This window comes from Oenanthe melanoleuca, chromosome 8 (genome assembly GCF_029582105.1).
Source record: "Oenanthe melanoleuca isolate GR-GAL-2019-014 chromosome 8, OMel1.0, whole genome shotgun sequence".
In the NCBI taxonomy this organism is placed as follows: Eukaryota; Metazoa; Chordata; class Aves; order Passeriformes; family Muscicapidae; genus Oenanthe; species Oenanthe melanoleuca.
In genome coordinates this window covers 26,449,250-26,465,246 of record NC_079342.1, presented here as the reverse complement: position 1 = coordinate 26,465,246, position 15,997 = coordinate 26,449,250, and the positions used below count along the sequence as shown (strand labels likewise).

At 50.5% G+C, this 15,997-nt stretch overlaps 1 protein-coding gene across 2 annotated transcripts; it reads right to left on the bottom strand.

The window, feature by feature from the left end:
• Positions 1 to 27: 27 nt before the first annotated feature.
• SCYL3 (SCY1 like pseudokinase 3) lies at positions 28 to 15,413 on the bottom strand. 2 transcript variants are annotated; one of them, XM_056498183.1, is made up of 14 exons: positions 15,277 to 15,413; positions 12,070 to 12,344; positions 11,121 to 11,306; positions 10,384 to 10,497; positions 9,815 to 9,871; positions 9,046 to 9,148; positions 8,432 to 8,543; positions 7,997 to 8,074; positions 6,526 to 6,665; positions 6,053 to 6,240; positions 4,856 to 5,027; positions 2,904 to 3,047; positions 1,607 to 2,340; positions 28 to 469 (listed from the first exon to the last, which is right to left on the bottom strand). In XM_056498183.1, exons 2-14 carry the CDS (start codon positions 12,232 to 12,234, stop codon positions 407 to 409), a joined length of 2,256 nt encoding a protein of 751 aa, XP_056354158.1. In that variant the 5' UTR covers positions 12,235 to 12,344; positions 15,277 to 15,413; the 3' UTR covers positions 28 to 406. The 2 variants fall into 2 exon arrangements, with proteins under 2 accessions (XP_056354158.1, XP_056354157.1); XM_056498182.1 differs by lacking the exon at positions 15,277 to 15,413 and adding an exon at positions 13,827 to 14,695.
• Between the last annotated feature and the right edge of the window lie 584 nt (positions 15,414 to 15,997).

The window sequence follows — 15,997 nt, the reverse complement described above, 5'->3', positions numbered from 1 at the left end:
AGGAAAAAGGCACATTAACCAAGAAACTCAGTGTGACTTTCATTTATTGTCAGCAGTTTTTCAGGGCAGGGGTGAGTTCTGGATCAATCTCCTCCACCACTCTTGGCCTCCAGTAGCACATCAGCACCATCACCTCCATCATGCTGTCCTGTGGCTGGGAGCAGTGGCAGCACCACAGCTGGGCCTATTGCTCGAGTGCAGGCTCACCCCTGCAGCTTTTGGCACAGACTGGGAAGGAGCATCCTTGGCAAGAGCTCAGGCCCCAGGGGATCTCGTGGCTTTGCAGCAAGTGCCTGCCTTGTGGCAAAAGCAGTGCTGAGGTACATTATCCATTGGACTGGGGAAGCAGCAACTCCTGTCACAGGATCCAACACACTATGAATTGCCTTAGTGTCGTTCAGAACTGTTACCAGTTTGTATCATCTTCCCAGTTCAACTCCTCTTCTTCACCCCAGCCTGGAGCTTCAGCCTAGAATCACATAAAATTATCAAGATTAAGGTATGTGGAATGTACTTGTGTGCTTAGCACAGCCCCAGGAGCCAGGCAGGAGCCTGTGTGGCTTGGGATGGTAGAGCATTCATCCACTTGGCCAAAAGCCCAAAAATGAAGTGTCAGTATTTGCAGCTTATGGTCCTAAAGAACTTTGAACTACAGGAGGAATCACCTTAAAGACAAAAACAGATTTAACAAGGAGTCTTAGTTTGGTTTTTTTTTACTGTTTGTATCAAACCTACTTCCATTAAAAAAGGCTGCAATACATTAGATGATTTCTTTCCCCCATGAAAGAGCTTTTTTCTTGTTGTATTCTAAGTTTGATCTCGGCCTCCCCCCAAAATGGGATGGGGGTCGACAGTCACAGGACACTGTGCCACTTCCAAATGTCATAAACAACTTCAGTTTACAGCCCAGGCTCCTCTCCCCATGCTCCCTGCTATTCCTGGGATAGCTCTCTTGAGGCTGAATGAGCAAAACAACTTGAAGTCAACACCTATTTCCTAAAGGAGTTACATGTTCAAGTGGGAATGCTGCCTCCCCTCCTAGCAAACAGCAATGGTCTTTAGAGTCTCCCTGATTGGGCTACAGGGATTTATCTGCTTAAAGAAACCCCAGTTTTGTGGCCCTCCCCTGTGTCTCTGAAATAGAGAAATGTTTCAGCTATTCTTTCATGAGAACAACACACCCAAAAAGCTTTACTCTGTAATACAGAGGTTCATATTTCCTAGACCTTAATTTACAATGCTATTATGTTTTGCTAGAAGAGTCAGGAAAAGCACTTCAGTCCTGAGCATTCTCTGTGCCTGAAAACTCCTTCTGTTTGTGCAAGGGACTATGTCTGTTCAGCAGCCAGGATCCAACCTTGTTTTACCTGTCTGACAAACCAAAACCCTCCTTAACAAATCACAGGATTCCTGCATCCAGGATACAGCAGCACAGAGTAAAAGCTGGAGCTAAAACTCCTTAGTACTTCCAGTAGTGTACAAATGGAGCCCATTCCCTGTTTCCTAAAATCTCTTTGCTGTATGCTGCAGTACCTGCTGCCTGCTAAGATGCTGTGTGCTGGGGAGCCTCTCAGGGCTGCAGTCACCTAAACCTCGAGCCTCTTACCTCAATCACATCAGCTGCTGCAAATTTGGATGAAAACAGCACAGTCTGGGAGGCACCTTCTCTGCTGGACACCCCACCCAAGTGAGTGGGAACAACTGCTTCTGTCCTTGCCTCAGGTAAAATCAAGAGGGAGGAAGAAGGTTTAATGTCTGGGATCATGTCAGCAAACCAGTCCAGCTCAGGGTCTTGCACAGGTTTCTTCTTCACTTTGATCGTGAATTCTTCTCCCAGGCCAGACTCTGATGAAGACTTCAACCTTTCCTGAAAAGATTTTGGCAACACAGTTTCTCCCAGTTGTTCCTCATGGTCCCACTTGTCATTGCTCCAGCTGTTCCCATGGCAAGACTTCGTGGGGGAACTCAGACTGAGGCTTTTGAATTCTCTGCTCAGTTGATGGGTACCTGGCACAGGCCTCGGCCTTTCAGCTGCATCAGCCTGTGTCACAGTGGGGCACTTTCCTGAGGACAGTTTAGGACTGGGGCTCCTGGGTTCGAGGTCATCCCAAGGCTTCTCATCTACATCATGATCAGCAAAATAAGGTCCCACGCTGCCCCGCAGCTCCCGGGGCTGAATTTGAATGTTCACAGTTTTCTCAGTGTCCGTCTCCTCTGGCACACTCCAGTCTGGCCACTCCTCTGCTGGCTTTTCTGAGGTAGTCTTAGAGCTCCTGCTGTTCCCCAGTGTATTAATGCTTCCAGGAATTCCATTCAGGGGGCGCTGAGTGCCTTGCTCACCTGTGGAACACAAAGGTGTTACATACCCATTTAAAGAGAGCAAGTCAGGCAGAGATGGAGTTGTGTCTAAAACTTCTTGTCATTACAGGCACCACCTGGCCTGGGAACAAGCCAGTAATTGATTGGAAAGAAAGCTCCTCTTGGATTAGAAAGCAGGGACACCTTCCTGCTTGCAAAGGAGGGAATTCACCTCAGAGCCCTGGGGCAATACAAGCTGATTGCTGAGAAAAGGCCATGGAAGGAAACAGAATCAGCTTTGACTGTCGGAATGAGCTGACCTGTAAATCCAGAGTATCTCCTGGGCTGGGAGAGGGGTGAAAGCACAGCACAGAATCTGCCATAAGAAAACTAATTCAAGTCCAAGCACCCAGTCTGTGTCTGTCAGCTTCCCAAAGAGCTATTCCTTGGATATTAAGGACCACATTCCCCTTCCTTCACTGTTGTCTTCCTTGGTGCACTGAATCTTTCAGATCAGCACATGGGGGGAAAAGGCACATCTTTTCAAGCATCATTGCATTGGTGAACACTAGATTTCTGAAAGGAAGCACTAGGGTACATTTTACCTGTGTTAGAAGGCAGGGGATTGTCCTGTTGCACAGGAAGCTTCTTGCCAGGTGCACCTGCAGAGCTGGGGAACGAGCTGGGACTGCTCTTCAGGGGCCGAGAGGTTTGGTTTCTCTGGTTGTTCACAACGTGACTGGGGGAACCTGCCAGGATAAAGGGAAAGAAAGGGCACAAGTCCACAAGGTGTGCTGTCAGTCTGAGCTGAACTGCCTGCAGCACTGGAATGTTCTTTTTGAACAACACTGAGGCTTGGCACAGCTGCACCTCCTGATCCAAATATAACACAATACTCCTCTGTTCCTGCTGCCTGCAGCTCTTGCCAGTACAAAGTTACAGCAACTGTACATGGTCAGCTTTTGCTGACGTGTCCTTTCAAGAAACACACAATGAATAAACTGATTAGGATCAGAGCAGATGCTTTAAAAATGCTGTTTGCCACCTGGCTGGATCCAAAATCCCAACTGCATCACAAATCCCCTGGTACCTCCCTTATACAAAAGCACTGCACTCGCTCACAACAATTCCAAGCATAAGCAAATTCATGACACTTCACAAACCTCTTTCCATGCCTGGGCATGGGCACAGCAGCTTCCTGGAATGGGAGTCTCTACTCTGAAGGTCAGAGTAGAGCTGCCCTCATATCCCAGCCTGAGGTGAGGTGGGTGGTGGGCAGTCAAGTCTGTACTTTGGAGCTGTCCAAGGCACATGTATTTCCCTGGCCCAATGATGACAGCTTGGCAAAGCACCTTGTTGCAGTTAATTTTTTCATTTTTGGGAGCTGCAGAGTACAATCAGTGGTGGTGCTGGTTTGCCAACACCAGCCTCAGCTGTTTGGGACCCACTTCAGAATGGCACAGTTTGGGCCAGTGCTACACTTCCTTCCACAGGGCTCATGTGTGTTCCCAGCCAGCTGTACCTGCCTAGGCTAGGGACCAGCAGTGCCACATGGCCCATGGGAAAGGACTGCAAAGAACACACAGAACCCTCCCCCTCCCCCCCAGCACCCTTCATAAAGGGCACATCCTTTGAGGGGCTTGAGCAAGCAGCTCGTTAAGCCTCATGTGCTCAGTCTTTGTAGATTGTCACTCACTGTTGAGGACAAAGGTGGGGTTTGTGTTGTTCATCAATAGTTAAATCAGATCTAATTTTAAGTATATTCTGAAAAATAAACCTGTTTTCAGCCTGCAAGCCAAAGTGGTTTATTTACTGCAGTCCACTAAAATAAATAAAGAAACTAATGCAGTGAGCCATCCACAGATTTTAATGAAGGGTGGTAGCTGCCAGTACACACATAAACAGGAAGCAAGCACTTAAACTGATCTCTGTCGTGTATTTCATTTGGTATCTCTATGTCTAAAGTTGAACAGATGCTGACTTTTCCCTCTTTATAACATTCTGAGTTTCAATATCCAGAGAAGCTTTCCCTTAGCACACTTGGTTCCAAGTTATCTAGCAGGTGCAGGGGCTACTGTCTTCACTTGCACTAGCTGGCAAGCCTCCAGAGAGCTGATAAAATAGGAAAGCTCGTATTCCTTTTCCAATCTATGAATAGAAATTGGGGGAAGAACATGAGATTTACTGTTTTCAAAAACAGGAAAACCAGAGGGAATATTAAATAATGGCCTATATAATTCCTTTAGAAAGGCAATAGTTTTCCACAAAAGACATGCACACATTCTATCTCCTTTACTTCCAGGGATTCTTAAATGAAGAGGTTTCACTTTTTCCCAATATATTTGGTATATTTAAAATACTTTTATAGAACTCTTCTTCTGATATCAATTCTGTATCTGCAAATAGCACCTAACTTAAAATCCAAGTTTGGCTGCAAATTAGCTTTTTTTTCAATTAACCTGTCACCAAGAACAGATTAATAATGCAATAAATTCTGCCTATACTGCTTGGACAGAACAGGCAAGCATCCCAAGAACACTCTGACTGTATCTTTTACCTTCTGGGGAGACATCAGCAGTTTTCATGAAACTTGGTGCAGAGCTTTTGAAGATCTTTGTTCTTTCTCCACCTACGACCACCTCAGGCCCAAGCAGGGAGACGAGGACAGCCAGGCTGTGCAGGGTTATGGCCACGATGGAGTCACTGGTGTCCCGCAGGCCCAGCAACACCTGCACCCAGAGCACACTGATGTCAGCACAGCAGAAACTGCTTCTGCACTGCTTTCCTCTTCAAGTGTTACTCTGGCAGCACATCTCATTTCTAATCCCCTACAGCTCTCAGTAGAGACTGGATGTTGTTTCATACCCTAAAATCAGCCTTCCACTTTGTGCTACCAATTAAATAGGGTGGCTGATCCCAGTGGGTGAATCAGGCTCTGTGCAACCTGACCCTTGTGTTAGGTTGATGTGGCCAGAAATGTGTATTCTGTCCCCATCTGTTGAGCCGGGTGGGGCAGTGACCCTGATCTCCTGGCACATATTATCTGCTAATGGGCCAGCTTTAAACCAGCTGGGCAATCATCTTTATCTTTCCCACAGCCCATCCTCCCTCCAGGAAGATATCATCTGCTGCTGGCCCATTCAGTCCCACTGCATGACTGATAAAATTCCATCATCCCACTGGGAGATGCTCCAGCCAGGGGAGCAGCCAAGCCTTTCCTACCCAGATAAAAACTGACATTTTGGACACCAAGGGACCTTCTTTCCACTGCATTCCAGAGGAAAGCCAGACCTTTCCACATCATCCCTGCACCTTCAGAGGAAAACTGCACCTTCTCCAGGAGCACTGCTCCAGCTGAACCACATCTGCCACTGCAGGAGGATGCAGCCACCATTGAATGGGACTGTGCCAACACCCTGACTGACTGACGGGTGTCAGCTTGGATTCTGACTCTGGCAGTGTTTTGGGATTGTTCTGTGTAATACTGTATTTCTATTTTAATTTTCCTAGTATAGAACTGTTATTCCTAATTCCCATATCTTTGCCTGAGAGCCCATTAATTTCAAAATTATAATAATAATTTGGAGTGAGGGGGTTTACATTCTCCATTTCAAAGAGAACCTTCGCCTTTATTGGCAGACACCTGTCCTTCAAACCAGGACACCCTTCAAGTCCCTTCCAACCCAAGCCATTCAGTGATTCAGTGAAATCCCATGTTCCAGGATATACCCCCCATTGTTCTGCTGTCCTTCACCTGTGGCAGTATGATGTTCTTCAGCTCCTCCCGGGAGAACAGCTCGGCGTAGGCGTGGATGTGAGACAGCAGCACCATCCGCACGTGCTCCTCGTGCACCTCAAACAGCTTCAGCAGCACAGGGATCACGTGGGCCTGGAACAGGGCTGGAGACAGCAGGCAGCTGGTCTGGCTCTCCCCACTTTGCTCTAGGGAACAGAGGAGATGATGGGAAAAGGCTGCTTCACCCACGAGAGACAGCTCACCCAGAAACTACTGAGTGCTGACACCGGGATCATTCCTAATTGTCCTCCCAGCATCAGCAGAGCAGTGCAAAGGAGGAAGCACAGGTAACTGTCCTTTCCAGTTCTGCCTGTTACAGTATTTGTTCTGCTCAGGGAAACACCACTATTCCCTTGATTCAATGAAACAACGGCTCAGTTCATTCCAAACTTGTCAGGAATAATTGTGATGAGGAAATATTTAAAGGTCACCTTTCTTTGGGCCCAGCAGATGAGGAAGAAAACTCTTGACAGCTACAGGTTCTGCAAACACGAGCTGATTGAGTAGAAGAGGCACCAGTCGTGATGCTATCAGCTCCTCTGACAAGCCAGCCACCCTGTCCAGCAGGAATCTGCATTCCAGGAGACAGCAATTAGTATCAAGGCAGCCTTCCATGCATTTTTGCTTGTTTCCCTTAATATAATTTTCCCTTCTTCCAGAGTCAGTGTCCCACTGCAGCCTCTCCCTCTATCTCCTCTCTGACCTACAGAGAGAAGCCTCTGCTCCTGCTGCCTGAGGCAAAGATAGCACAAAGCAGGAGCCAGAAGCACATCCTGTAAAACCCCACACCCAGATCATGGGCTGGCACAAGCACACCCAGCTGGCACAGGAAGCTGCTGGGACATCAAACTGTGAAGAGCTGCAGTCAAAACTACAGCAGATAATTTTCCTCTCACTCCACACCCTGGTCCATCACAAGGATTTTCCTGCTGCTTTGGAAAAGGCTGTTCTACCTGCCACATAAGGGAAATTTCCCTTGCACAAAGGGAATCCCATTTTGAAACCACTTCCATCTAATGAGGCCATCAGAGTACTGACTGGGTTTATCAGAGTTCAATTTTGTGCAACTGCTCGTCAGTCAGATTTTCATTTTTACAGTATTAATTATGAGTTACTGCTTTTTCTCTATGCTTGGAGGAGATCAAGAGAAGGGTGCACATGCTGTGAAAACCCCTCTGCCTGATAAAAGGCACTCCCCTATCTTTAAGCAAAGTGTTCATCCCCTCCCTTAGTAAACACTGCTGACACAGAGATAGTGAGAACCACTCTGAATGTTCCTGCTAAGGATCCCCATTCTCCTCTTACTTCCTCCAATTATGCCTCAAACTAATGAAAAATAACTGATGTATAAAATAGGCAGGAAAACAGGTCTGTGAGAACACCATGGCTCTTTTATATGGAAAAAGAAAGATTAAGCTTCTCTCCTTTTCAGGCCTAGTTAATGCCATGATTACACAAAAGATTCCCTGACAGAAAAATTCTTGGGGACCACAACAGTGGGATTTACTGCATAATGTTCCCCTACTGCAGCCAAGACATCCATTACAGGCAGCAGCTTTACTCTTGGCACCACATGATTAATTCACCCAGCAAGTCTTACTGCAAACTCTCATTGGGAGCATCAGGCTGAGGCAGAGCCCAGCAGGACTGCTCCTCCCAAACACCAAACCAGTCACAAGGAACTGGGAAACAAGAGGTGAAGAGGTTCCTCTTTGACAGGACTCTTACTTTGGCTGAGGTACCCAAAGTATTACAGAGTGAACAATGTTCTGCCAAAGCCACCAAATCTTCCTGAGGAAGTACCTCTGGCCAGGAGCCTTCCCAGGTCTCCCCACAATCCATTTGCAGAATGCTTTATCATTCTGAAATAAGAAACTTCCACATTATGGTTCCTTCACTTACTTGAAAAATTCAGTTTTCTCCTCCTCAGACTTTAGAGTTAAGGTCTTCAGAAAATTCACAACTTCCAGAAAATCATTCCTAAGTACAAAACCAAAAGCTGTCAAGTGCAATCCTTATTGATGCTTAAACCACCCAGAGTGAAGAGACTGCAATGCCCCACCATTCCTTTAGCAGAGAGAACAAGACAGAGGGGCCCAAGTCAAATGCTGCTGGATCAAGAGTGCCAGCAAGGAGGTGACACCTGAAGGCTGCTGCTCACACCTCTCTGGGAAGGCTGGTAACTCCTTCTTAATTTAAGCAGCCTCTTTGACAAAGATCCCTGCAAGAGGCAGGGATTAAGCCTGCACTCCCCTCCCACCTTCACAAAACTGATGCTTTGCAAGACAGAAACAAGCAGTACCAAGAGCAGGAGAGGCCTGATATTCCTGTCCTTACCTGAAGAACTCGTGGGACAGTAAGCTGGACAGTGGAGGGCGACACTTTGGGTCTGGGTTCAGCAGTGTGCAGTGCAAGGTTTGCTGAAAGCTGGAGAGAATATCTGCTGAAACTGAAATCCAGAGCACCTACAGTTAGATTTCTCTCTCCACACTGAACAAGGTATGTTCAGCAGTCCTCCATCATCCCCCCAAACTTACTTTTGGCTCTAATTGATAGCAGAAGTGCAAAAGGAAGGGGAAAACAGCATTTCCATTTCTCTTCCTAACCTGCCTGGCTACTGGGCCTCCAAGGAGTGCTACTGTTCTCCCAGGAAACTTCCTGCTGCCTCTCTGCTGGAAGTGGCAGCCCCTGCTCAAGACCCACGTGCCACATCCACAACCCTTGGTAGGACCAGAGCAGGTTTGGGAGTGCTCATGGCACACAGGCTGGTGACCTCCAGCCCCATCTGACACATCCCCACAGGAAAAGGGGAACACAGGAAAAGCCAAAGTCTGCAAACAAACAACACCACTGGCCACTGAGCCCACAACACTCCTGCCAGCTGCAGCAAAAGGTGAAACGTTCAACCACACAAGGAATGTCACCAGCAAAATAAACAGTGTCATTCTCACCCTGATCATTGAGAACTGTCAGGAGATTCTCAACTGTTGTCCCAAAGGCGTAGGCGTCCCTCGCATGCCCGTAGCTGCTGGGCAGGATTTTGAAGTCTGCAGACTGAAAACAAAACAGAACAAAACAAAAGAAAAAACAGCAAATCAGGAGCTTATCAAATATGTGGTGTTTTCCATAAGTTTTTATTCCCACTCCCCACCACATACACTCTCCAGTTCTTTTTATAGCACCAAAGCTCCACTGTGTACCCTACAAGTAGAATACTATGCTAAAAAAACCTCCACTGGGGAATTTATAACCCAAAGGAGCAACTCCACGATGATGGAACAACTCCCTGATGCATGCAGGCAGTCAACAGCTTTCAGCATTTCTATGGAAACAGGCAGTAATTAGAGAGCAGAAGTGTGCTCCTTCAGCACAAGCAGCTCCAAGGATTCTCAGCAGCTAGGAAGTGACTAACAGGTAAGGAAAAGGCTGTGGTGAGTTACACAACCAGGGGCCACAGTGATCTGGGTAATCTCAGCAACTACTCTGTGATTTTTGCAAAACTTTGGTGATTTAGAAGCAACACAAAGCGTTTGAGAAGTCCCATTCCCGAACCAGGGATGGGACAGAGGAGGGCCAAAAGGAACAGAGGAAACCTCAGATGTTATCCAAGAGCCACTTCCATGCCGTTTAGACATGAGGAAATACAACATGAATGTAAAAGTATTTCCTGGCCATGTATTTCTTGTGTGGCAGCAGGAGGCTCCCTGAGCTGTCACTCACCATCTCCTCACAGGGGATGCACGACTGGTCTCGCACCAACTTCACGTGGCAGAGGAACTGCAAGGACAAGAGGGGCCATGAGCTGCTGTCCCCTCAGTGCCAAGCAGCACAGCAGGCTGTGCCCATAGGCCAGGGCTGTGCCCCTGCCCCTTCTGCTGGCACCCAGGGCTGCAGAGATCAAAACAGGAATTGTTCTTTCTGCTACCAAGCAGTGAAAATACCACCAGCACGAGCTAAGGAGGCATTTAAATTATTTTCCTTAATGATTCATTTCAACCTGCATCTTCCTGCTCTTTGTTTATTTTTGTAGCAGTCCAGAAGGGCAAAGATTTCTCACTCTCCAACCAGAGGTGTCCCTTAGAAAAGTAGCATATTAATTTGTGTAGACATTTTAGTTTACAGGTGTCCTTAGAGCAAAGATTCAGGACAGAGCTGGAAGTGAGCCAACACATTTAATGGCAAATCCAGCTAAGTGGAAGGACTTGGACCTTCACATCCATAGACTGCCAGATTCCACAGGCCAGGAATCCTCCCCTGGGCAACCAGGGTGCACTTGGCTTGGCTCTTACCTCTGGGGTGGCTTCACTGAATTTACAGACTGTTTCCATTCCTCCCAGCTTCCAGTGCCCATCCTCACTCACAAACACAGATGATAAACAGACGTTGTTATGTGTTAGGTTTCCCTAAAATGTAAAAAAAATAAAAAAGGGTAACCTGGGGGGGGAGATGATGAAATAAAATCTTAATCAGCACTAATTAGGTGCTGCAGGGGGCTGAGGGAAAGCTGCCAAAAAAGCATACAGTTCCTCTGGGATTTTGTAGGTGACCAGCAGGTGCCAGGCAGGAGGGCCAGGGTTTTAGAGCAGACAAAGCCCTAATTGTCACAGCCCCTGCAATGCAACTGTAAATCCAGGAAAGTTCTCCAGCTGTGAACACAAAAGCCCAGAGCTACAGTCTGAGCTGGGATTTACCTGCAGTCCTGGGCAAACACACAGGGCCCAGACAGGGCAGCACTGACACCCATCTCTGGCATCATCTGGCAATCCCATTTCCCTAAAGCAAGAAGGACTACAAGCAGATCCATGAACTGCAAACTGCTCGTTCCCTCATTTCCACAACATCTTCTAATACTGTTCCTCCTTCAAAGCAGCCAGGTTCAGCAGTTTCAGCCTACAAGAACTGTGGGGCAGTGTCTGTCTTTTTGGGAGGCACCAGCAATGAGTCACCCAGACAAGCCCAGTACAAAGCTCTCCTGTCACACTGCCTCCATCTCCCACCAGAGCCCGATGCTGCCAGGGGTACCTACCCTGTCATGGAGGAAGATGAGTGCCAGCAACACATCGTAGATCCCTGCACAGATTTCTGCAGCAGAGAGTGTGTCCAGGACGATCTCCAAGGGCCTCACCCGCTCTGTAACCAGGTGGATCCCGTTTGCTTCCACAGTGCAGGAGAGGAAGCGCAGAAGGCAAGGGTGGCGCAAGGTTTTCAGGTGCTTCCAGAAACAAAGATGTGTGTTAGACCTCCTCTGAGGCATCACCTCCACAGCAGAGCCTGGTCCTGCCCCCTTAGCCATGTTTTCTCATGGTTCAGACAGCCCTTCCCTGCTCCTCACCAAGCACCCTGCAAACTTCCTCACTCGGACTGCACAACTTTTTATAATGCATTGAAACACAATCATACAACGGTCTGGGTTGGAAGGACCTAAAAGACCATCTTGTTCCATCCCCCTCCCATGGGAAGGGACACCTTCCACTATCCCAGGCTACTCCAAGCCCTGCCCAGCCTGGCCTTGGACACTTCCAGGGACCCAGGGGCAACCACAGCTTCTCTGAGCAACCTGTGCCAGAGCCTCACCACCATCACAGAGAATTTCTTCCCAATATCTAATCTAAACCTACTCTCAGTTTGAAGCCATTTCCCCGTGTTCTTGTCTCTCCATCTGTCCTGTATGCTCCCTGCTGGCACTGGATGGAGAAAATCTTACACTAAGTAGAACTCTTACTCATAATAAATATGGGATTCACCAAAGAAAGACCCTGACATGCATCTGCAGGAGGAGGCAGCAGCCTGCAGAGGCAGGCGGGCACTGCAGCATGCAGTGAACTCTGCTGCTGCCACCCCTTCTGCCCCACGGCCAGGTTGGCTCCCGCCTTTTCTCCTGCCCTCACTGCCACGGGTTTGGCCCCTGCTAACTGATTCCCATGCTGCCGAAAAAAGGAGGGAGGGGTGTGGAGCGTGGCAGGCACCTGCAGTACCTTGGCAGCTTTATTGACCTTCTCCTCGTTCTCGCGCTTGTACACGAACACGGAGGCGAGTTTGCCATCCTGCAGCACGGCCGGGTAGAGGGTGTGGCCGCTGGGCAGTGTGAAGGGCGGCTCCTCCAGGGTGTAGCTCTTCAAAGCACTGTTCTCCGAGCCCATCCCTCGCAGAGGTGCCCTCCCCACCACAAACAGGCTCTGGCTGAAGGAGGAGTTTCTTTGGGCAGGTTTAATTCCAGCGGGTGCTGTCCAGTTCACGTTCAGAGCATTTTCTGCAAAGCATGGAACAGCCATGAAGAATCTCCTCCTGTCAGTATCCTCTCCTTGACTTTAAGGACAAGAACAAAATCCCCAAAGTTTACTTTGTAAAGAGAACCCAGTGTCCACAGAAGGTTTGGATCAGCAGCTCTCACAGTGGGGCTTGGACTGCACTGGCACCTGTGTCAGCATCAGCACCAGCTGTGAGCCAGTGCAGCACCCACAGCTGATCCCTGACCCGGCTGCCAGGCTGAGAGCCACCCAAAGCAGGACCCACCAACACCCCAGGCACACTGGCACCCACCCCCAGGGTCTGACTGACACTAAGCACAGACAGCAGTCAGGAATTGTGACTGCCACTCCACAAGGAGCCTCTGGCCTTCTTAAAAACACCACTCTCCAATTCTCCAAGCCAGACTAGATTTCAGTGAAGGAGGAAAGATTTCAGGAGGTTACTTACAGCCAGGTACCTCCTCCAGCAGCATGTTTTCCCCCTTGATTACCTTCTCTCCATGTGACAAATATTCCTTCTGCCTGCCAACCCTTCCTTCCTCCCACAGCCCGTCAGGAAGAGGCTGACACAGATTTCTGTGCCATTTCCTCACACACAAAACCGGTAAAACAAACACACTGATTGCAGAGGCTGCTTTGGAAAACACTGACCCAGCACATGCTCTGTCATCAGGCCGTGATCACAGGCCACAGGAGAGACCTGAACCTGTCTGCACACAGAAACAGCACCTTCATCAGGAATCAGAGGGAGAGAGCAAACCCTCAGCTTCCAGGAAAAGTGGGGGAAAATTGCCCACCCCCAAGCGTGGGTTTTTTTGGTTTTTTTTTGGGGGTTTTTTTTTGTAACTGGAGAATTGCTTTATTGTGGTTGTTTCCAGCCATGACCTGGGGCTTCACGAAAGCAACAAGACAGGAGTCTCCCAGCTCCCCAGCAGAGCTGTTCCACAAAAGCTGCTGCTCTGACCCCTCACCTGTGTCTCCAGGTCTGCACAAGCCCTGAGGTCAGAAGTGCTCAGGGCCTTTGGAAAGAGTCTGTTACAGCCTCCTGGCTCCTTTAACCCTCCAGAGGCTACAACAACCCCTGCAGCCTGAAATGGTGGGGAGAGGGGCTTTTAGTTGAGTTTCTGTGCCCTGATCCACCTAAAATCTAAACTGAATTAACTACTACAGAACTTGCAGCTTCCTCATTCTCTCCCCTCTGGTGTCAGGCATGGATCTGCACCTTTTCAGCACTGATCCCCTAAAGGGAACCTTTAACACATAAAGGGGAAGTTATGGAAATCTAAACTGCAGCTTCCCAGCACTACACAGAAGGGGCTGACAGGTGCAAAGGAAACACAATGCAGCAATAGCACACATCTCTAAACTGGATTTTTTTTTGTGACCTCCCTGGCACACAAGCATTCATGCTGCCCCCATACAGAATATTCTGCAGCCAGAACCTGGCAGCTCTGCCCTGGCTGCCCCAGGTTATCCCTCCTCACCTGTGTGCAAGGCACCAGCTGCTGCTCCTGGGCACAGCCAATGCATTTCTCTGCATTCTGCTCTTCCCAGCTGTGCCTCACTTAGTTGTTCTACCTCGATGATTTCTCACTCAGATTTCACTCAGGACTCCTGAATATCTGGGCTGACCTGATGTCTCAGGTTCCTCCAAATAGACATGGACATATTTGGCTTCAGAGACACAGTTCAGGAACAGAATCATGGAATGGTCTGGGCTGGAAGGGACTTTAAAAGCTCATCTCATTCCACACCCCTGCCATGGGCAGGGACACCTTCCACTGTCCCAGGCTGCTCCAAGCCCTGTCCAACCTGGCCCTGAACACTTCCAGGGATGGAGCAACCTCTGCCAGGGCCTCCCCACCCTCACAGGGAAGAACTTCTTCCACACAGCTCAATTAATTTTCCCCAGGTTCAATTTGCAGCCATTCCCCCCTTGTCCTGTCGCATTTCCTGATGGTGAGTCCCTCTCCAGCTTCCCTGGAGCCCCTTCAGATACTGGAAGGCTACTGTGGGGTCTCCATGCAACCTTGTCCAGGCAGAACAACCCCAACTCTACCAGCCACAGGGGACATGCCCCTCATCAACCTCATGGCCTCCTCTGGACTTGCTCCAACAGTTCCATGTCCTTCTCATGCCGAATATTGTAACACCAGAGCCATCCCCGTGCTGTGATCCACCCGAGATCTGCTGCAGACACCGCTCCCCTCTCCAGGGCAGCTCCCAGGATCAAACACGGAGCACCCCGAGCTCCCCAGATTTTTTTATGGCTACTGAAACTCCAGCTGGCAAAAAGGTCCATGCCCAGGTGTGGCTCCCCAGAGCCAAAACAAACCATTACTCACGCAACTGTGAGTTAAGAGCATTAACCCTTTTGTATCTTATTTTCACCACGTTGTAAACATGAACGTCAGACGTAACACAGAACACTCAGGGATACAGAGGAGCCCGGCAGGGAAAGCCAGAGGGATTGACAGCTAAGGACAATGAGGATTCGCTAGCAGAAAGAGGTGGAATTTCCACGCATCCTCCTTGCGGGGTGACTGGCGGCCGCACAGAGGTGCTCACCTGGAACACGCCGAGCCCGGAGAGCGGCAGTGCCCGGCTCTGCAGGCCCTGCCCGCCTCGCACCCGGCACAGCCTCCGCAGGTGCTCTCAGCGCTGCCGGGGGCTCTGCTCCCAAAGCCTGAGCTGTCCCAGGCTGACACCTCCAAAAGCACGAGCGGACAGGCAGGTGTCAGCAGGATCCGGGCGAAGGCGGCCCGCTCCGAGCCCGGCCCCGGCAGAGCGCGGTTTGACACGGGGGCTGCCCGGGAGCGGCACAGCCAGAGCCCGCGGTCACACCCCAGCGGGGCTGCCGGGGCCCGGCCAGCCCGTCAGGCCCCACGGCGGCCCCGACAGCACCCTCGGCCCGCCCGTGCCCGTCCCGCTCACCTGTCCCCGCCGGGCCGGGGGTGCCGGTGCCGCTGGGCCCCGCCGGCCGCTCCGCCCGCCCGTCCGTCTGTCCGGCCGTCTGTCCTTCCGCCCGGCCGGCCCGGCCGCGCCGCCCGCCTCGCGCGCCCCCTGCCGCCCGGCGGCCGCAGCGCGCTCAGCCGCCACCGCCCGCCGCCATCTTGGGGGAGGGCGGGTCCGGCCCAGGCGCCTCGGGGTACGCGGGGCTGGAAGGAGCCTGCGGGACCAGCCGGGCCGGCCGAGCCTCCAGCAGCGCCGCTGGAACCGCTGGAACAGCTAAAGCCGCCTCACCCGCACCCTCGGGGCCAGCTGCTCATGGGGCGGCGGGGCTGGAAGGAGCCTGCGGGATCAGCCGGGCCGGCCGAGCGCCCAGCGGCGCCACTGGAACCGCCTCCTGAACACTCTGGGGACGGTGACTCCAGCACCTGTTCCCATGCCTGACCACCCTGGCTGTGATTTTCTTTTCTCTGATATCTAATCTGCATCTCCGCTGTCTCAGCTGCTCCATTTCCTCTCGTTCTGTCACCGCAGGCCCGGCAGAAGAGACCGGCCCCACCGGCTGCAGCCTCCTGCCCTCAGCCTGCTCCCAGCTCATCCCCCCACGGGATGTTTTGCAGCCCCTTCACGAGCCGTGTTGTCCTTCTCTGCACACGCTGCTGCCCCACAATGTCCTTTTAAAAGATGTTTTAGAACATCCTCGCCC